Below are 23,096 nucleotides of genomic sequence, written 5' to 3' on the forward strand. Positions count from 1 at the left end.
ACGCCGCCATATATGTAGTAGATCGGTGGTTTCGTGGTCTTTGTGTAACACAAGATAAGTTTTAACAGCAGGCTCTTCGTTGTTTATCTTCGTTGCGGTATCCAGCTCCAGCGCGAAGAATGTTCGCGTGTATAGGCTACTCTAACGTTTATAATCGGACAGTTCTGCGATGACATCGATTCCGCCAAGTTACATCTTTCGGTTTAACGAATACTTTACAAGTTTCCTTTTACTGTTAATTTGATCCGTGAATTTTATTTCAGCGATTTCGAAGAACAGTTAATGAACTGTGGTTTGAGTGTGAGTGTACTATGTGTAACGTTATACAAGGACACCAACTGAGCACCGTAGTATATACGTTAGCGAGTATGTACGTTATATATATGAGGCAATCCAATGTGCTTACACGTGAGTTTATTTGCTGCGGAATTGGGAGTGCTAACTTCAAGTCGCCTGTTTTGCCTATCTGCAAGCACTACGTCAATCACCATATTGAAGCGTTCGAACAAACGGTACTTTTGGTGAGAAACTGGTGAATTTGAAAACCAGATTTCTACAAGAAGAAACTTCGAATGGGGACAATTTTTACATGGTTAGAAAGAGAAAAATAATAACTACAAGGAAAATGTATCAAAATCTTCCACCAGACAATTCCTTTAATTAAGAAAGTCAAAATCTTGGTTGGAACTAAAATTTATATGTGCGCCATTAAGTGGAAAGGTTTTCGACTTCGAAAAGAATTTTCCAAACAATTACGGCGTTAACCATCACCCTATAGGTTTACCATTAGGGTTAGCCTGATTAATTATGGTGTCTAAATGAAGCGGTCTATAGGAAGCTGAACCTCCGAATGCAAGGGCGTAGGAACCGGGGGGGCTGGGGGGGCGCCAGCCCCCCCAGTGAAAAATGTGGAGGGGCGGAAGTATCATTCCGCCCCCCCGCTTCGCAAGTCAGAAAACCCCTTTTTCATTTCCAAATGAGAAAAAAATCTCATTTGGAGCACCAAATTGCATCTAAGGCCAGGTGAAAATGCAAAATTATATACAAAATGGAGTGGGTGGGTTGAAGTGTGCTATATTGCACCAAATTGCATCTGAGGCCACCTGGAAATGCCAAAAAATTCCAAAGGGGAGGGGACACCCCTCCCCTTAGACCCCTCCCCCAGGCCTGCCATCAGTCTTCAGCCCCCCCACTCAAATGTACCTTCCTACGCCACTGTCCGAATGCATATTATGGCAGACCGATGCTTTAACGTGATATCCCTGTATTAGCTCAGTGCAAGTTGCTCTCCATGTGAGGGCGTATCATAAGAATACTTTCTAAGCAAACCCCACAGCACTGGAAAGATCTGTGAACTTGAAACTTATAATTACCTTGAGAGCTAATTGCAAAGGTACGTTTTGTAAATTAATTCCCGATTTTCCCGTCTTTAGCTCCAAGCGGATGTGACGTAGTCGTGTACGTCAATAAGTCGGAAATGCAACATGTAATGGCATAATAATTTGTGACGTATATACAGCATGACACTTTCTCTTACTTCTTAAGTTTCATATCTTTTCTTTTCTACTTGAATAAAAGGCGGCATGTTAAAAAGACATAAACAATTGTAAAAAATACAATAAGAAAGTTACCAGAGGTCGGAGGCAATCGAAATGACATTGAAAAATGAGCTTTGGTTTTAATATTTAAATATAGAATTTCAAGCCAGTCGGGCAAAGTTTACATTGGCGCCAAATACCGCTCCACAATATAAGGTCATAAAAATCGATAAACATACTGTTTGCCCTAGAATTGGACTCGCTGGGTCCTTTGATGCAATGATCAGGACGATCAAATGCATTATTGTAGAGAGTGGGAGGAGAATGAAAGGGTAGGTAATTATGATATCATTCCGAGTCTATACAGCTAGGGGAGGCCAGTGGCGTATCCAGAGGGAGCCAGATTTGTTTCTTTCAAATTTGCTTTGTGCTACAGTCTTGACCCCCCCCCCCCCCCAATGAAATCCAGTGATGTATTCAACAAAATTCTTTTTACATTTTTTTCGAGTTCTAACCAAAAGTATTCATACCTCAGGTCTAATGTTCATGTAAGGTCAGAACTTGGAAATCAGACCGAGATATTATACATTTTGGGCCTTCATCATACCCACATACGGAGACCGTTGATCAATATCGTCCTACAGAATAAGCGCCTATATTTTGGCCGGTTGTATAACCATTACAAACTAACGCTAGCAACCCATGTGTATTTTCAGCGACTTACGATGCCACTTGTGGAGAATTTTCACTGCACGTATAGGCCCAATAGGCCTAGTGAAACTTGTTTGTGTGGAAATCTGGGCATGTAGGCCTAGTGAATTAGAGTAGCTAATTTATTCATTGTATCCTTTTCATAATGTGCGGAATTATGCAGAAACCACGACGACTGTCTCTGCAATAGAGGTAAATTAAGTGAAAGTGTGTCATGTTCCACTGAACCATTGGACGTGTATTTGTGTTGACGAGGTGCCCGTTAAAACATATATTTCTTGGTAATTCCTACCATCAACCATCACGGGGTTTCCCCCCTTAAGAAAATCTTGCCCCCTAACTATTGAATGTTAGCTACGCCACAGTGGGAGGCCACGTTGACTTAGAACTTATGGTGTTGGTACAATACCACAGATGGGACTCACTATTGTTTATAGTCTTTGCCCGGTTTTGAAATGTCTCGTGGTTAAAATGGCAAGCGAATGTGGCCAAAGAACACTCATATTAACAGAGGGCGCTCTTGTTAGCTTATATTTAGAGTTTATTTATGTTCTACTTACATTCAGAGCCATGTATACCTCTTTGTTTGCATTAATGTAAGATACATAACCTGTCATTTTTCAAAGCTCGAAGCCTTAACGTGTTGAGATGTTTCATCCTATCAGACCAACCTTTGAGAGGTTATTGAGCCCCCCCCCCCACTCCCCTTGGCACTAGTATACTGCATGATGTTGGTGCGAAGAAGAGTTTTACCTGACCATTGCCTTTTCCAAACTTAAATGATCGGGCTGTTGTTTAGCATTAGGAGTGCTGTTGAAGGTGCAACTTTCCGAGATTTCCCTACGAAAACACTTGGGTATGGGATAGGGAGCAAAGTTGAAATGTTATACATAAATCAGCCTCCCTAGAGAGATAGTCATGGTGGGGTGGGGGGGGCGAGACACACCCAAAATGTTCTGCTCAGTATGTGCGGTACACATGCTGACGGAGTTAGTGTGAAGGCTGGTTGCAATGGACCCCCCCCACCCCCCACACACACCTTCGCACTTCAAAGATAAATATGTAAGTTTTCTTTTCCTTCACAAAGAAGTAAAGTACAACTTCTTCCTCATAACACCTAGTCTTCGACTTTCCTTGTTTCATGCCGTGGCATCAATCCCTTTAATCCAATTTAGCACTCATTTAGCAATCAAGAGTTCGGATTGTAGCAGACTGAATTGTTTGTCACCTTATCTGAATATTCAATGTGACAGCATCATGGTTGCTAGTGACCGTGTCCAAAGAATGCAATAGTTTTGTGACATAGTTGTTACAACATCAAATGATGTTATAGCATCACAGGCAATTGGGTTCATCTAATAATTTTAAATTATTTTATGCTAGAGAGCACCATGACAAGATTTCAGTCCCTTCCGTAATAATAAAAATGTCAAGAATGGGGATATTCATTCATCTGTCAATAGTAGTTAATGAAATAAACAATAAAATACCATTATCAATTGCAACTTGAGTTTATTAAAATCACCAAGTACAGTCCTCTTGTTGCAATGTCACGAAGATTAAAGTATTGCATTTATTCACCACAAATATGCTATGATATCACTAGAATAACAAAACAAATCGCTGCTCTTCCCAGCAACTAGATCGTAAGTAGAAATAAGCACATACTTATTTACATGTGAAACACAACCAGCTATGGTATTTCCAAGATACATTTGGCATAGCAAGGTACTGTCAACCAGAATAAAAACATTTCATGGTTCCTGCTGCTGCGTATTGATTAACAGGGAACACTCCAATTATGTAATTATGAAGCAAGATCAATAATTGCCGTACAAAGCCACACCTCCTCATAAATACACACGTTATCCATTGAAACACACATCGCCATGTGTAAGCTACCTATCAATAGCACACTCACCTTTGATGAAACTGTGACTTATGGTTGTCTACTGTAGGTTTAACCCTGTGACCTCATTAATATTCATAATATGAGCACCAAAATCAATATTTTTATCAACTAATTATGGACCACCCACCCACCAAATATAGCATTGATCAATCATAGCCCTTGTTGAGTTATCGTGCATACAAACGTGTCACACACTTACACATATACACACTGAGAAACCGACCTTACTACAAAGCTTTCAGCAAGAAACCAAAGCTACAAAATGCCATACACAAAATGCACTTAAATTTATGTTTGCTGTTGTGTTTGATCCAGGCACAATGCAACATGATATTTCTTGTTAATTAAACAAAGAGGTAATTGCATTCCTTGGCAGCAAAAAATGTTAATTGACCGTCAAGACTAACTGAAACCACAGAATGTTCAACATACAATGGGTGGGTTCATTTGCTGCAATGTTCAGAAAATAACATTATATGAACCCTGCTGAAGGATAACTATTTCATGCCACAACAAATACCCTTTCACAGTGAAAAGAACCTTTTTTTAGACTAAATAGATCTGTACATAAATGAACAGAACATATGTCACCTGTGATTTGCTAAGGGCATATTTCTATCGCGTTTTAAAGTTAAGATTTGTTATTTATTTTAACATTGTTTACTAATTATTAGTCACTAGTATAAAATTCTTCATGATTAACTGTATGATTAGATGGCAGAAATGCACACTTTTGGCAAAAGTTTTGCTCAGTGCCATAGGTCAAATTATTTAATTTCTTCTCATATATTGTCTGAAAATTTTGCCAACAGATGATTGAACGAACACCGGTCCAGTGACTAAACTGAGAGGATGAACATTTCTAGTTGCCAGAGAAATGCTTCTGGTTGCAATTGTGACCTTGCAGAGAAAATTGCATCCAACTTTCACAAAAATCCATCACAAAAAGAGTTTCCAGAGCACTTAAACAACCATAGATAAATGTAATACCACACTCAAGTTGTGAAATTTTAACCCTAAATTTATATAGCTGTTTTAATACTACTGATTAAAGTTACCAAGTGCTGTAAACTGGTCATATACAGTATACCAAAAGATTGAGTGATTTGCAAACCCTGAAACTGACATGTTGTATGATATTCTGCAGGTTTCCTGTAAACAAGGCTCTACTTGATTCATAAATAAGTACTTGACCACATCATGTATGTTGCATTGTGAGGCACAGTTAGACTATAAGTTAGGTCTATAAATAAGTTTAACCGCAGAATTGTGCTAGTAAATTCTTTGAACCTTTTGAGTAAGGAAGTTGAAAGTAGAGTGGTGATATTACGGGGGCTGTTTAACCATAGCCGGTGATTCTCGTTAGGCCTTTATATACTGTTAACGTATGACTATATTATATTTGACCTATACAGGTCACGTGACTTGGTTTGTCTTGCGATAAAGTTGAATGACTTGTTACTCGACTTGATATGACTTGAAAAAAAGAAGATTGACAAGGGACTTGACTTGACTTGTGTAATTACGATCGATACAGACGGCTGTAGTGAACACTCACGCACAATCCCATAACTAAAACTTACGCAGTTGCCTTACAAATCAGCAGCAAACTCAAATAAAACAGCAGAGATCTTACCGATTCCTTGAAATAGGTGTAAGGAGAATCATATATCGTTTTAAAGATATCGTGGTTCAAAAGTCGTATTCGAAGGCTGTTATTTTGTAAATTTATGATGTCATTATAGGATCTAGAACATTTTACCTTTTCTGTTTTCCCTTGCACGGCTTTTTTTCCAATGTAGAATAAAAAAGAGAGTATTGACAATGTTTAACAAATGAAAGTTAACATTAGGTCATGTACATATTTTACATTCAGCATTTTCATTAAAGGCATCTTCATAACAAAATATCAACATAGAAAATGTTCAATTGAAGCACATGGGGATCGATGAAGCAATATTTAGACTTCTTAAACCTTTGTTTGTAAATTAACATTAAATCTGTGACATCTGCTAGATGGGGTGGGGGGTGGGGTGGGGGTGGGCGGAGGTGATATTAGTTGATTGAGAAAGGTGTAGATCACAATTACCTCTACCACATATACCAAAGATGATGGTTTAGTCTTACTCTCCCTCTCATTTTTGAAAGATAATTTTGAAATATTGATATTTACATGATATGGCCAAATTAAATGTTTTGATACCACCTGCTGAGGTTGTTGGACCCTAATGGCAAATACTTCTGAGGTAGACTACATATTAAACATAGACTGATGTGGCACAGAATTTGTTTGGAACAGTAAACAACGAATAGGATAGAACTAAGAGTATATGAGTAGCGAGGTGAAAGAAATATTGCGATGAAAGGGATGGCTGAAGATAAACTATATGCCGAGGATATGACAAAGTCTGAGTGTGAGCGATTGAAGTGAATGGGGAATGTTATAGGGGGGGGGGGGTGGGACTGGGACCTATGCGAGAAAGAGAGAGAGAGAAAGAGAGGGGGGGTTGAGGGTTAAAAGTAGGAAGAAAAAAACCTGAGGGATATGATGTATACAAGTTGAAGGGAATAGAGGGGAATGGAGAAGATTGGTGTTGGCCCGTAGTCATTTACAACATTAATGTGGACGTTGGAATGTTTAAAGCCTATTGGTGTATACTTATTCAACTTACAACTTTAATATAAATGAACATTGAAGTCTGCCACTCATCCACACGTTTCAGGTTACGGTGAGACAAAGTCTCAAGTGCCGTTAAGTACGAACACAATAGTTCTATAGAACTTAATAACCATAACGCTTGTATTTACAGAACGAACAAGCACCATAAAACAATCAGCATGTAAGTGTCTTCCTCTACAAAAGTGAAAGCGTTTTTAATTACTTTGTTCTCAGTGTGTGTTAGATTTTTAATATACACAATGGAAGACTAGTTATAGGGGAGATGAGTTTTATACATTATTTACATAATTATGCCTCAAGAGTTCTTGGGTAATCACACTCACATGTAGTGGACACTCAGGAATGGGCAGAGAGGTATTCGTGGAAAATTATTTTCGGTGTAGTAACAATGGAATAATACCGCAAAATAGAACAGGAGTGATATACCCTTAAGTTTAACCTGTGAGGTATATACTGTAGATCACAGCCAGTTTCCAATACTTTAGTCAAGCGAGATAACAAAAAAAAAAACTAACTTTTAAATTTACTTTTCGATATGACCAGCTGAAGTTTTTTTTATAAGCCTAATATGAATTACATATATAGTAGAGATATTGAGTTATAATATACATAACACTTCCCAATTGGCGCGAAAGATGCCAGTGTTGACGTTAAATGTTAACCCACAAGTAACTATTTCTTATAAGAAGAGAACTTAATATCAACATTGCAAAATAATGACATGATACGTATATACATTTGCATACAAATAAATGAATGGATTATATATGTAGGCTGGAGAAGCCTACTCACAAGATACAGCCATCTGTGTTGAAATTGGTGACTCTCCTTTTCTCTTATACGGTATAGAATTTGACCGTACACACATATTAATTAGGTATGGTAAAAAGTAGCGTGCGTGAAGAGAAAAATGACAATAGCATGATAGGCATCCGACCTACTTTATCATCAATAACCTGCGTCAACCGAAAGTTCATTAAGCCCCCCCCCCCAAAAAAAAAAAACAACAATTTCAACTTCCTTCTATCCGTCTGTCGATCTTTACTTCTCCATAATGCTATTCGTTCGCGGAATTAGTCAGCAGTTTGATGATTTGATATATATAGTTAGTCGCTTGAAAAGCATCGTTCACCATTCCATCTCAACAGGAAAATGGATCTTACTTCTTCCTCTTGGCACTGTCGAGAAATTGAAATAAGAGATGTTTGACACATATATTTCTTTAAACCATTGTAACCATGAGAGTGTTAACTAATGAATTCATTCTGAGTGTAAACGTTGTTAGTATCGGCCCGGAATATATAGACTGGACAGTGAAATAATTGTAATCCATGCGTGAACATCAACATGCATTATACTATAACCCTCAAACTATGTTTTTCCTCACTGAAACATTATCTGCCTAGCGTTACTCTCTTTCATGCCTGGAAGCAACTCGAAGATGCTGAACTATCAGGAAAATACTTTTATAAACTTCTAGCAATCCTTCGCATGCTGAAATATGGAGACAATGCTGATGTTCATTAAAGGGGTAGCCTATAACATGCAGAGGCACTGAGTTAATGTCGAAAACGGGGCTCTATCCGGTGACCTCAGCAATCACGGTGTAGATGAGCTGTTTATTCTCTATGGCTCACAAAATGACTGCCTGTCATTTTGTCAATGCATGATATATATTCCGAAACATACTTGAGTTGCGCAGTTTATGTATATATAGTTACGGTACTGAGTGATCCTACGCTGTAACACATACGCAGAAACCTTCATCATTAAAGATCAAAGTGAAATACATAGATAGAGGATTGTCATTCAACTGCATTGAGAGTCACAACACTGACAACGTTATAAATTAGTCTATATAGTCCAAAGAATCGCAGAACATTGAAATATTTTCTCTAGTAAACGGGCTATTGATGCGTACTTAGAGCGAATGTTTCTAGTACATGAATTCTGATGAAGTGAATTGTATACTAAGATGTGATAGAAACTGCAAACTGATTTTACTAACATATCAGGTGACCTTTTGGAACATAACTGAAATGTAATATCCTTTCCCTTGCGGTTTTAGCAAATTTATTTCTGACTCAGTATAGGGGGTTGAAAATGGTAACCACTGCATTTCATATACTACTGCAAATACATACTAAGCTGAAATTGTTTTGCGTATTTTTGGAACTAATGAATCTAATGTCCTCGCTCTTTTTGCCCCGTCCCCCTTTTCTGTTTTATCGCCCGTTTTATCGCCCGTTTTTTCCCACTCTATTCTTCTGCATATTCATTCATACATTCATCCATCTATCCATTTATGGATCCTAGCATCCATTCATCTTTCCATCCATTTATCTGTCCCCTTTTCTTTACATTTTACATTTTACATGCATCCATCCATCCACCCATATCTTTCCCAGTCTCTTCCTCACTCCCGGTTATTTGAAGGTATACAGAAAGTATATTGATAATACATTCATTCATTTACCGCTTTTTCCCTTTAAACCCAAATTGAAAGTTCATAGCAGAGTCGAATACTCTTTGATATGAACTTTCAATTTTACGAGCTTCCGATACAACGTATGAATAACTTATTTGCTGTTTTAAGCAATGATTAGTAACGATTAAGGTTTCATCTGTCGTAAGTGAAACTGAAGGAAGATTTCAAGCTAACAACGACCTCACTATCTGCGACCTTTTCAATAGCTTACTTCCTGTAAGTATACTCAGCTGTATCCTTGCCAGGCATACCTGGAAATAATCAGGTGTTGCCTAACATAAAATACATGTCTAGAGTACTATCTACAAACGTTGCTAGATTGAAGTTCTCACGCATATGTGTTCGGTGTCCAGCGTCCACAGTTAATGATCAACATAAAAACGAAAATGGGTAATGAACACCGATAACGAAAATAGCCTAGTGTCATTTCACGTCTGCACCGAAGTGATTCCTTGTGAAAACTGCACACTGTCTTTTAATAAATCAGAAACAGACTTATTGCATCACACTGTCATTCAGTTTGCCGAATATTATCAAAATTATCCTTCATATACATCATACGCTACTTCAGTACGGTATTATTGAGGTATTACAGGCTGCGACATCCAGGGACTATACAATTTCAACAGAAAATGAAACAAGCTGGTTTGCTTACGGTTAGTTTAAAAGTTGTCTACATGGCTCGGATAAGAACATTTCTTAGTGAATATGGACGTGTAACATCAAGTAACGTCTGAACATGGGCTCAATGATTCGTAACCATATAGGTTGTAGGAAAGAATGAGTCACCCAACCCAGTACTCTGATGTGTCAAACATAGCTCGATCCTTAGCATTGAAATATTCCAAAATGAAAGAAAACTTACCCTTCCTTGTTCACAGTTGCATACATAGGTCTGTTTGTAATTTTCGAGGCGAAAGAATTGTAGCTTTGATTACCTAGAGCGCGCAATCTGAAGCAGGATATAAAAGAAGAAAAGTTCACGTCAAAGCACATCATATCAAATCACGATACATCTTATGATCTATATACATGATTTTCTTTGATGGTAGTTTGATGGGACGGTTGGCTTGTGGTGATGATTTCTTTGTACGACAACTAAAAATCAAATGTTGATAATTTCGTAACCACGTTGTCATGAGAAAACCTCATGCTTGAAGAAAAGCAAAAAATGTGTTTGTTTTATATATAATCCATAAATCCAAATCTAATTTTTACATTGCTCAAGTTATCGTATAGTGTCGTGATTCTGGGCTTCCCTTTCAAACACATTACACACGACGGTGCACTTCTAGCATTACCTTGCTCCCACAAGGGCGTAGCCTATATCATCATCGTCGCTTTCAGAGGACGAGACCTGATCTTCCGACGTGGACTCTTTGGGTTTTTCAGAGACACTGTATCAGGTTAAAATAAAGTAAATGGATCAAACTAACGGAAAAGCATAGTTTCATCAAAAAGTTAGCATGAAAATTGAATATTTGTTGGAGAAAGTATTCACCTTTCTTTTCTTATATATGCACAACTTAGCTGGCAGAATGTTAACTGCCAGGATTCCTGTTTTGAAATCAATGTCAAATAAAACGCACAACTAATGCAACTTTGAAAAAAAAACATTTCGGTTTTCTTATATAGTCTACAAGTTACGTGACATCAGCACCTGTCACATTTGTTCAAACGAAGTGACGGCACCCAAACATGTCCATATTATCTCCGTTAGCTGTTTCCTTTCACACAAATGGAGCTTAAGCTATACGGAAATAATAAGAAAAAAAAATCATCTGGGATTTTATATAAGCAGGCCTATCCAGTGAACTTTGTTCCTAAAAGCTACTTCCAAATCTGAGTCCTTCAATCTTCTCTTTTATATGTACTTATTTAAACTTAATTTATCTGATTACTACAATTCAACGATACTTACTTTATGTATGAATGTTTGCACTTTCTGTCCGATGCATTACCTGCAACGATATTCAAAAGAAATATGATTCATACTCAACAATCTAGATCATCAGTTGTTTGAACGATATATAATGTTTGAAAAGATTTAAATGCTTATTACTTCATTCGTGTTGTTTTGCTTAAGATAAAATTAATTCCATTTGGACATGAGGCATTTAGCAATCTATGATATGCAGCAGTAAGGTGTTGCTGAATAAATTGCTTTCTTTATTACGTAATGTCGTACTTTGATTTAGGCATTCGCAGCAGTAAGCAATGTTATCTGGCAACGTTTGAGTAATCCTGTCATATAAGAACAGACAACAGTATTTATTGCTTTTCATTCATTTAGATGAGAGACTAAACACTGATGAAAAGTTGTTTTAGGCAAATGAACCAATATTATTATAATACAGATATCAGAGAGCCGTTAAATACCGGTTTTAAATGAGTTTCCAATTGTTTCAATGCGTGTGACGCTGCGTTTTGCGTTGTGCGTCGGTGTTGTGCATGTCGTCGTGCGGGTGAACTGCGTCCTTGGTTTAAATTAGCCATTATTCTGTTTGCTTCTGGTTTATTCTAATTAATTGATTCACAGTAACGATTACGATTGATGAAGATTGACGTATATTTGTTTTGTATAGGATTAAAGTCAAAAGATTCATTCACACAACGCAGATATCAGATCAGAATTGCAGATTAGCAGATCGGGTCAGATCAGCAGATTGTGTAGATCAGCAGATTGTCCAGAATGACTGCCTGGAACTGATTTTGAAGATATATTTAATTCAGCGGTTTGATATCTGCGTTGTGTGAATTTTTGGATGTGTAACTGTTGAAAACAAATCTCTAGGAGATTTTCACAGGTTTATTTTCTCTTCACTTCTGTGTAAAGAGGGACACATCAGGGTACAGACTCGACCATCTCCGTGCAAGAATCTGCTTCTAAATATCACTATAAATTTTCATAGGATAGCCTTTTACATTTCTACTGAAACTATAATATTTATAGAAATTGCTTGTAAAACCTGTTGTTTCGAATGTATGGCCTTTGGTATGTATTGGTCCATTATTGGTCCTTTCTTCTCTGTATTCGATATGAGGAAATCAAAACAAAGAAATAAAACAAAGAATGAATATACTCTTTATGAAATGTAAGCTTATATCTTCTTGAGCTTGAACGACATTATGTTGGTTCTCCTAGAGCAAAGGCCCTTATACAGCAACGTTAGAGTCTCGTCACCTATTACACAAATATGAAACAACTTGATGCAGTTGAAATAACAGAATAGTAAATCAAAATTTAGAAAGAAAACTGTTATTATAAAAGGAATACAATAGCGTAAACGAAAGTAATATTTTACAGGTGAGAAAAGAAAAATACGGGTAAGGTATTATAACGCTATATATGTAACTATATGATTTCTTAAACTAAACACGTGATGGATACATTTTGAAGGCTCAATTAACACCAGAATTGTATAACCTCAAAAAGTACCTAAAACAATGTACAACAAATATGCCTATACATAAGTCTGTTTCAGGATGTTTGTAGAAATGATGTCGGTGAGAATGGATTCAAGTCTTCAAAATAAACGTTACGTTAATATTGGTCAAGATATTTACTAGTTTTCAAGATAATTAATACATAGATCCTCCATGGCAAGGTATACAGATTCACGGCATCACACGTGGCTGCAACGAATGCTCTAAATGAAGAATACATACAATGAATGGAACTCGAATGCTTCATATCTTATCTTTAAGAGATTACTTAATCAGAAAGTTGTTTGTAAAAGGAGATGGCACACAAAAAGACAGCATAAAATATACAAAATAACACCACAATAGTTAGTACGAGATTAACAAATACCTTGGAGGAAGAGGTACTATATTTTGATAGTTATCCTCACCAGGATTATCTGTAATGTGATGTGAAATATAGAAAAGAAAAAAAGGTGAAGAAATTACTTATTCTGTAAAGACTAAAGAAACATTTTAATATTATTATTATTATTTACCAAATTTATATAGCGCTCTTTTCATGCTTAAGCATGTTCAAGAGCGCTTTACAATGATAACAAAATGGCAAAACCCTTAAAATATGAATATGAGGAATAAAATTGACACAGCTAAAATATTAATATCAAATATATATATATATAGATATAGATATATATATATATATATATATAGATATATATTTATATATATATATATATATATATATATATATATATATATATATATATATATATATATATATAAACGGATGAATAATTTTAAAAATAATATATTTATAGACAAGAATACACCAAATGCGAATTGTTATCATGGTTTCTTGACAGCGTGCTAATAGGCTGGGCTGACGAGGATATAGTTGTCTTTTTAATGAATTTGAATGTCTCATTGAAGTTTCTTTAATCACCCATCCTAATAATATGGAGATGTATTTGTATTATTTTTATTTCACAAATGATCATCAGGTGAACAGTATTCCAGAATTGTATTTTCTTTCCAGTTTTCAGATTCTAGATGGCTAAAGATTGATGTAGATCTAACTTGTTACATCGATTTCCAATTGTATAATCTCTGTCCTTTTGAACTGATCGACACGAGGGAATGTAATTGATTAACTTTAAATGAATTAAACTTACATAAAATTTTTACATGGTGATTCTATTCCTTCAGTGGAAAAGTAGGCCGTCTTAAATTGAATTGACAATTGAATTAAACTCGAAGAAATGAAAGATGAAAGCTGCGTTTGTGAGGGACTGACTGGGTTGGGTGTGGTGTTGATTCAACACTGGCAGGGAAGTGAACTTAGCAGTATGTCATACACCAAAGTATACGTCTATGTGTGTCTTGGATAGGAGTGTAAAGTTAGCATTACATAACATGTGTTCATAAGTAGTGCAACTGCAATATATTCCTACCAGCTGTAGATTTTCCTTCCACTGTGGGCCTACTAGCTGCATGACAGGCTGCCGGTAGGGTACCGTTATCTCCACTTCTACGTTCGTCAATCCTTGACATTCTCCGTAAACTGTTGGACGCATTTCTAATGAAATCCCTAAATGGAAAGGATATACATGTTTAAAGAAAACGAAGCAGAATGTCAAAAAAGTAAATTATTTGAGTTAACATCAGAAATATTGGATGGATTGCAACAGTACAGAATCTCTTTGTACATCAAATGGTTTGTTAAATCTGAATTGTATGCAGCTAGTACAATTCCTTTTGATAGGTTAATCGATGAAAGTAGTCGTATTAACGTCATATGAAATTGTAGTTCAAGTGTTCACGCTATGGACATGGCCACGGTTGACTCCTTATTTCTGTCTGAAAGCTAACAACCGTACAGACATTTTCTTTTCCAAAAATTATAAAGATTTACAGTTGGTTGTTAATCAATAGATTGATTACGTCCGATAACGCTTGCTTCGGTTGTTATAAGGAATCGAAGCGTCTGGAGTCATAACACGATACAGCTTTATCCTGAATTGTTGTCGTTCTTTGTAAGCTGTTATCGAGAATGTGATAAGCTAATCACATGCGCTGTATTAACTAAGCTTATTTGGACCAACCATTGAACAGGTCTTATCATTTTCGTCTCTTCAGACGTAATAAAGATGATGGGTTCTTAACAATTTTGGTAGTTTATAGCTAAATTGTGAAATGCCAACGAGGAATATATAGGAAAAATCATCCTTACTTTTCGATATTTGCTTCAATAAAGAAATTGTGTAATAAAAATGTTGTATTATCGGTAAATAACATTTCCGTTACCTTGTAGCTACCATTGATAATTGGTAGTGACTTTCAGTCCTACCTGAAAATAATAAAGAAAATAATGTTAATAATTGAAGCACGATATAATGGAAATGCTCTACTTTGAAGAAGGGTATTTAAGCAGTGTTATCTCAAACCTCTCATCCATAATGAAACACGTCATTCGAGGTTAAAGTTATGCTGTACATTTATAGGACATTTTGCTCACTGTTAAATTCTGCATACAGACATTTTACCTTATGCTACTGTCATAAATACTACATATAAACAATACACAGTACATTGTTAAACATCGTCATAGAAAGGGAAAGTAAGTAATTCATTTTCAATTTACGGTGATAACATGCGCACTATACAACAGACAGTTAATTGTAAATTCTAGTCATCAGTAACATAACGCTACAGGTATTGTGGTCTATTCTGTATGTATTTCAACGTCTGTACAGTTATTAAATGATGTTCAACATTTTTTAACAGGAGGTATGATATGCTGGCAAATTTTACTCCGAGTGGTCACATTTAATTAGCGACAGTCTACCGGACGCTGAAAGGAATCAAGATTATTTAATGCTAAAAATGACCAATCAATTTATATATAACTATAAGTGTGTAACCTGATACTCTCGACGTTGTGCAATAATTTAATTCAAAGATAATTATGGTCCCTATATATAAATGAAACCTTTAACTTTAATATTTAGCACATAAATATTGCCAACCTTTAATAGCCTTGTTATTATCGTCAAGTGAAAGTGGAAATATGTAACCGTACTGCTCTTTTTGAATCAAGTCATAAAGAAATGGATCTTTTTAGCTTAAAACTAGTTGTAATTGCGTGCAAAAGATGTAGCTATAGGATGTATTAAGCGATTTGAAGATATTATTCACATAAACCTGTTTTCTTTGAACAAGTGCATTCATTATTAATTATAGTAGGATGATCGAGGGAAAGTTCAAGGTGAAAACAAAGCAAGTTTGTTGAACTATTAATGGAATGCAAAAAGTTGTTGAGCATTAAGTTGTTACCTGACTTTGAAATCTTCCAAGCAAGAGCCGCAAATAGGATAACTATTGTAATGATGCACCCACCGATTACTATCATGATCAATTCCTTGTTTCCTGAATCTGAAGGAGCTGATCATAGAAAGATGCAAAACAATGTCACTCATAATATGTTCTTACTGTAACGCAACGTAGAAAATACACATGTTAGAAAGATCATTCGATTTCTTACTAAAATACATGCACCTCATGTAGGTATTTTCTGCTTTAATTTGAAGCACCGTAATTATATTAAAGAATGAATATAAAATGAGATATCTTATGCAAATAAAAGTAATTTGTAACAATAAAATGGGATACTGGTTTGCTTCATGGCCACAAAGGATGCTATACGAAGGAAATACAGTCACCCTAGCACCCACAGTTAATGTACACTTGAGAGTAATAAAATTTGTGATTGGAAGTTAGTATCACAATCCGATACTAAAACTAAAGCTGCACAGTGCCCTTAACTGTTTTAATATCCTACTCGTCCTCTAAAGAAGATATACGTTTTCCTGAATGTAACTTTATCTGCTACAGTATAGACCACGGGCGAAGAACCCATGGAGTGGGGGGATGCCCCCACCTTTTGAGCTGCTGGGGACGTAACACAAAATACCCCTCACTTTTCAGGCCTCTAATGAAAAAATAACCATCATGAAAATCAATCCACGTGTAACAAAAAACACGGGTAAGTCGAAAGATCCAGTGATGGCAAGATCGTCCAATGTCTCACGAATACTGTTGATGTGATATAGGCTCTTGATGATGACAGTCACCAGAACAAATCGAAATGATTTGACCTAATTCTGGATATTGATAACAGCGACGAATGTGTTGTAGTATGACGTCATTCTGTTTCCCATGTGACGTCATCATCGATTGATCGGACTTGTTTTCGCCACCCCTACCTCCCCACCTTCCCCACCTCAGAACAGCTATCTACGCCCATGGTATAAACTGAGTAATCGTTATATATACACAGAATCATTGAAAGATAACAACCTCTAACGTGAATCATGTATCAGCCTGCCACAACCTGTCACATGAAACATGTATCAACCTGTCACATACAACCTGTCACAGCCGGTCATAACCTGTCACAGCCTGTAACATGAAACGTCGTGAAACTAATAGTTCCAACAGAAATAACATTTTCATCGACTACTGCCACTTTTTCTTTGTCAGTTTGTCACGTACTAGTACTCAATACTATGTGCATCCCTTCCATGTGAAGTATCTCACTAGTTAAATGATAACGTCAAATTACTCGTATTAAGTAAGGACATGTTAACCAGAACAATCCGTTGTGTAACATGGGTTTATTGTTGGTCGAATATGCAATTTCACTTAGAGTTATCCACATTAAAAACAGTTGTATTAATGAAGGAAATATGGATGATATTGTAATGTCATGGTTAATAATTGTTAGTCTTCCTTTTTAATGTTTAATGTGATTAGCTCCACGTTATAATATAACGTCGGATACCTTCAATGCGAGGATTCTTGAATTCAACTATCCTACTACTTTTAAAGGTTCTGGTGAAATGGTATTAACATATGTTATGAATCACCATATTTATTTATTATTATTACTATACATTTTGTTTACCTTCTTCTATGGTACCAATTTTGAACATGTCATATAAACCTTGCCAGAGTATATATATAGCTGCATGGTAATGGTTGTTAATATCACAATGCATGTTCAGAGGAACTTAAAACGTGTTTGACACTGACAATGTTTCACTGGCATCTATGAACTGCAACTTTACAGTTATAAAATGAAAAAAACTAGATCTGTAAAGCCACATAATTGTGTCCCATATTCTAAGTCGTTACATAATTTAATTTATAATTGTACTCAGAATTACTGCATGCCGGAATAACATTGCAATGTAAAACTGATTTTGTATACCATTTGTTATTTGTAGCTTACCATATAGTTGTATTTTTATCTCTCAGTTAAAATAAAAACATATATATTTATTTATTAAATTCCATATCGTATCAGAGTCGAATCTGTAATAGATTTTACATGAATTATATCGTAAAGATGTAATAAAGTTTTTCAAAAGTTCTATTACAGTGGAACATTTTTAGCCCTGTTTAAAGAATTAACATCGTTTAATAAGTCTTATTTAAGCATTTCTCTCACTGAATATATACTTAGAAGTATTTATTACTCGTTGACAATTCTGTATCCTCTAAAGTTGCGTATCGAGATCATTTGTGACGAGGTTTTGGTAGTTTCCATTTGGGTTTAAACTAACATTAAGCTAAAAAATTTTCGACTATACTTTTCTTCTTTCTGGATAGTTCTAATGACATCATTTTCCAGTTTTTTAAACCGTTTTGACTCTGCAAGTATACTGTAGGAGAAGGGTAGTGTTACGAGGGCCCATTGTAGCCTAACGCTAGTTACTGCTAGTGAGGAACCTAATGTTATTATATAGAAAGTCTTTAAAATTGCCTACGTGATAAATCAGTATTTGAGAAATTAGGTCGGGTTACCGTGTCAGAATGTTATAATACACGATTGTTCTGGTATATTCCTTATGATGACGCGCTGGTCTCGGGTTAACGTCGGTTTACGTGAGATCGCGTGTAAGCTGTACACATTTTCGTGGATTCTCTGGAACGTACGCGAGATATGCAAAGAACTTCCAAGAATAGAGAAACTGGGTCAAGTGTATCGAGAAAGATCTAGATGATTCTTGACATGGCGAATCGTATAAAAGCCCGCCCAGATCGGAGAGTTTCTCAGTTTCTGAACGAATACAAGCGACGACACATATTATACCATTCTACTATATATCGTCAGTGCTCAACTGCCAGTAGTTTCTGAAGGATTGAGATATCGATAACAAGATTGATTCTACACTTCCATTCAGAAGTTTGAAGAGGACTTTGCTGTGAAAGTACAGTTTTTCAGTCTTTATTTCGGAGAAGGTGAAGAATTTCTGTCTCCGCTGAGGAAGTACGTTACGCCAGGATTTGGTGGCTATAAAGCTGATTTTGGACTGACTCTGGTAATATTTAGTCGGCGAGAAGTTCGACTTGTGCTTCACTCGATTGTGGCTGGAAGTCCGTCTTCTATTTTGGAGCATCGCCGGAAAGAAGGTGACTGCTGTTTCTGGGATCGCGAGAGACTTTGTCGAGGACCAGTGAATTTCGCGGTACAACGGACCGAGAATCGTCGTCATCAAGGTCGTGGCCGCTGAGGGATATCGCCGTTGGAAGAGACCAGCGTGTTTTAAAGTGTATCCTATCTTGTTAAGTTTGTGATTAATTTTCTATATATTTGTAATTACCACTTGTTGTTGTTGATTCGAAATCCATCGTTAAAAATTAATTATCGAGACCTCTCGCATTCCAACGTAACAGTAGCCTGACGGCTTCGCACACAATTTTTGAAACCAGGTCCCTCAGGTAGCTTCTTCAATTATATTAATTTTACACACGGCAGATCTATACAGCAGGAAAGTTTAATGAGATGTTTATCATTGTAGTGAGCATGCAAAGACACTTGTTAATATGTTAATGTTGTTGATATGTAATGTAATGTCGTTGATATACTAGGGCAAAGGTCTATATATTTTTAAAGTGCTATATAGCACATGATTCCTCTTCATTGAAATGCAATTCATTTCAATTGTTTCACTTTCATAATTTAGTAATTATCAAATGTTCTTCCGATGTTAATAGCTCTCCCGATGTTAATGGCTAGTTAAAAAAAATAATAAATAGATAATCAAATTATGTCAATTGTGGTGATGAAAAAACAATTAAATACTGTAATCAATTGGTAATGTTTGGTTGGAAAAATAGGCATTCGTTTTATTTTGGTTTTAAAATGTTCATTATTAATGAGACAAGTGCACAATTAGTTTATTCAAATGATGTTGCCATATTACTTACTCTCACTGATCTGTACTTGTAATGTCACACTACTGTTGAGAGATGGATACTCCTCTACTCGACACCACAGAGACTTCCCATCATGTTGACGGTTCGCCTTTAGCATCAAACGACTGCACATTTCTTTGTGATTGTCGATTGTCGTAAGGGTTTCTTGTGGTAAGGTCTGTGCATTGTCTTTACTTTCTCCGTTAATTAGCCACCGTAGTCGCATATCGTTACTATGTGCATTAAACTGTATACAGCAGTCGGCCGTGAGGTTGCTTCCTTCGTTAGTAACATTGCGATCAGTTGAAAGGGTCAGATTTCCTATTGTAAAATAGGAAGACGAATGTATAATTAAGATCTCTGTAAATGAAATTATGAGATGTAGTTATGGTGTAAATATGCTGAATCCTGGTAAGCTAATAATAACAAAATAAAAGTGGAACTTTCACTAAAATATTAGAGTTTAAAAGGTATCGACTAGAACAGATTATAAGGTTTCACATAATATCGAAGACATGTTTTATACACTTAAACATTTCACATAGGGAGAAAAGTGAATAGCTGAATGCGTTTTAATGTACATTGTATTAAACTAAACCCCTAGCCGGTAAGTAAAGTTAAATTTTTGTATGCTTACCCAGTAACTTGCTTTATATATGTAATACAAAATTTGATCTTCCTTTAGCTTAACATTTATATTTTTTGCCAAAACTTAGCAAGGAATATCCGAGATCTATTAAATCCTTCAATGTTATCATATGAGTTCACTATTGTTATCGAACCTGACATTGATAATACCGGCAAGCAAGTATCGGTAACGACTACATTGATAAATATTTGTTGGTAAAAATGTCGTGTATTTATTTTAATAGTATCAAATACATACCTAAGACGTATAAATTGTACTGGGTGCCTAGCGCTACACCAGTCTCACGGTAGACAGTACATTTGTACACTCCGGCGTCTTCAAATCCAACCTTCTTGATTGTTAAAATAGACTGGGTATTGCCTTCTTTTTGCGTATATTTGTTACTGTGAGATCTTAACAGTTTTGTTCCATTATTCAACGTCCATACCAATGAGAGGGGGTTATCACCATGGCACGTTAGCGACTGGTCTGTGTTAATGATGGCGTGTAGAACAATTTCATTTGCAAGACCTTGGCGTGGATGAGGAAAGAAAGTTAACATAACAGTAATTAATTTTAAAACAATGATCAATGTTTAAATGTTTCCATGATCATAATTTAACTGAGTTTTTATTAAATGCCATAATCAAAACCTTCAACTAGTCAAATGTGACATAAAAAAGAAATCTGCTACAAATCTGATACCAGCATTTGTATGTTATTTTTCAGTTTTTTGTGATATGTTCAATTCAACCAGGCCTGCTATCGATGGATACATGTCCTTGTACTATTCACTGTTAAGAACATCGTATCCAGTCTGCCGCGTGATTCTATTGCCCTATTACATTATATCACACATTACCTCACCGCAAAGCTAAGTCATTGCACACACCCGATATCGATGAAGAGCGATACGTGTTGAGTGTAGACATAAAGATCACAAGTTTCCTTCGTTTCTTTGTCGTTAGATTGTAGTAAATAATTGTTAGATTTCTGTAAACGATGCTGTCATAAGTTGATTGACACTTCAGCAAACTCTCATAATAATTGTCAGTGTTTGTTTCATTCAATTACAATGCATATTGCACATATATAACAATGCCTAAATGACACAAAATGACATGAAAGACTTACCCATTTGGATTAGTGTAATACATATAAGCAGGCTTCCACTGATGCTGGACCTGGTCATATTGGAGTAAACGTTGTTTAATCTCCAGAGAGAAACCCTGTTGTTAACACTCCCGTTTCTACAGTCGTCGCTAATTATGGCTCGTTACTTGCTGAGAAATTTCACACTACTGTCTTGAATATCTGTAAGCAGTATCTCTTGCTTGTATGAAACCGCAAGTGTAATTAATTACCGATTAAAGGTCCCGTCTATAGCAGTGAAGCTCTGATGCATTAACTGCTATATTCCCATTCTTAAGTAAAGTGGAATATACAATCTCCACTTTCCCAAAATTATGCTTGTAAAAATTCATTGGAATTGTGAAACTTATTAAGTTTATTAAACCTTTTCAAGACATAACCGCATATCAATTGGGTCGGCATTGCAAATAAATACAAGAGCAATGTCGCCATCATCTAATCATCCTGATTGACAATTGCTGATGTTTTCATCGGCTAATTCTGTACCTCTTACCGTTGTTGCAAACAACACAATCGCCATGCCATTTTCCATCTAACTAACACGACAATTCTGTGACTTCGGCACTGAATCGCAAGCAGCTGCGTATTTAAGCGAACTATTTGGTATAATCGACGAAGTTTCCAGTTCTGCAAAACGAACTTACTTTATTCCAGCTTACTTACATTCGGAAAGACGCTTCTCTTCGTTAATTCAGACGGAGTTAAACGAGACACTTAAACAGTGCAATGCGATTGATAGGATATGGCATCGAATAGCGCTCGATAGGTAGACGCTACTTGAATGAAATGTAATAAATGGCTTCGTATCTTTAAGTATGCCTATAGCGATTTTGCTGTTGTGTTTATAAAGGTTTTTCCACAGAAAAACGATAAATTGCTTTCATTTGTTGCTGGTGATATTATATTTGTCTTTTTTCTTCTTTTCTGGATTAAACCTGTATGAAACAATTTGGATGTGGACAGCTTGATCTTACTATTTAAGCAAGGAATGCTTGGCGCTAATCATTTTCAGGAAGTAACAAATATGCGGTGATTACTTTAAAGTTACAAAATGGTTTAGTGTTACCGATCAGCTCATGTTCCAAGATATCAAACAGGTCATTTCTCATAGCAGCTGTTATCTGAACCTCCCATCTTGTTTCAAGTTTTATATCAATCGAAAAGTTGAACTTGTTTCCAGTTTGGAAGCTTTAGTTTCAAAATGATCATATTTTAATGACGTTTTTCACTGTCAACGACAGAAAACCAGAATATTTACTTTATTGTATGAGAAGAGCTAGTAGCACTCCTTCAGTAAATGG

At 36.0% G+C, this 23,096-nt stretch overlaps 1 protein-coding gene across 2 annotated transcripts; it reads right to left on the bottom strand.

The window, feature by feature from the left end:
- Nucleotides 1-5,665: 5,665 nt before the first annotated feature.
- LOC139976988 (uncharacterized) lies at nt 5,666-22,644 on the bottom strand. 2 transcript variants are annotated; one of them, XM_071985931.1, is made up of 12 exons: nt 21,778-22,644; nt 20,902-21,174; nt 20,028-20,336; nt 16,089-16,187; nt 15,060-15,102; nt 14,207-14,343; nt 13,144-13,192; nt 12,299-12,357; nt 11,251-11,290; nt 10,631-10,726; nt 10,195-10,281; nt 5,666-8,019 (listed from the first exon to the last, which is right to left on the bottom strand). In XM_071985931.1, the coding sequence occupies exons 1-12, from the start codon at nt 21,833-21,835 to the stop codon at nt 8,001-8,003; spliced, it is 1,269 nt and encodes a 422-aa protein (XP_071842032.1). In that variant the 5' UTR covers nt 21,836-22,644; the 3' UTR covers nt 5,666-8,000. The 2 variants fall into 2 exon arrangements, with proteins under 2 accessions (XP_071842032.1, XP_071842031.1); XM_071985930.1 differs by having other exon boundaries at nt 16,089-16,196; nt 21,778-22,631.
- Between the last annotated feature and the right edge of the window lie 452 nt (nt 22,645-23,096).

Source organism: Apostichopus japonicus, chromosome 12, assembly GCF_037975245.1.
Source record: "Apostichopus japonicus isolate 1M-3 chromosome 12, ASM3797524v1, whole genome shotgun sequence".
Taxonomy (NCBI): Eukaryota; Metazoa; Echinodermata; class Holothuroidea; order Aspidochirotida; family Stichopodidae; genus Apostichopus; species Apostichopus japonicus.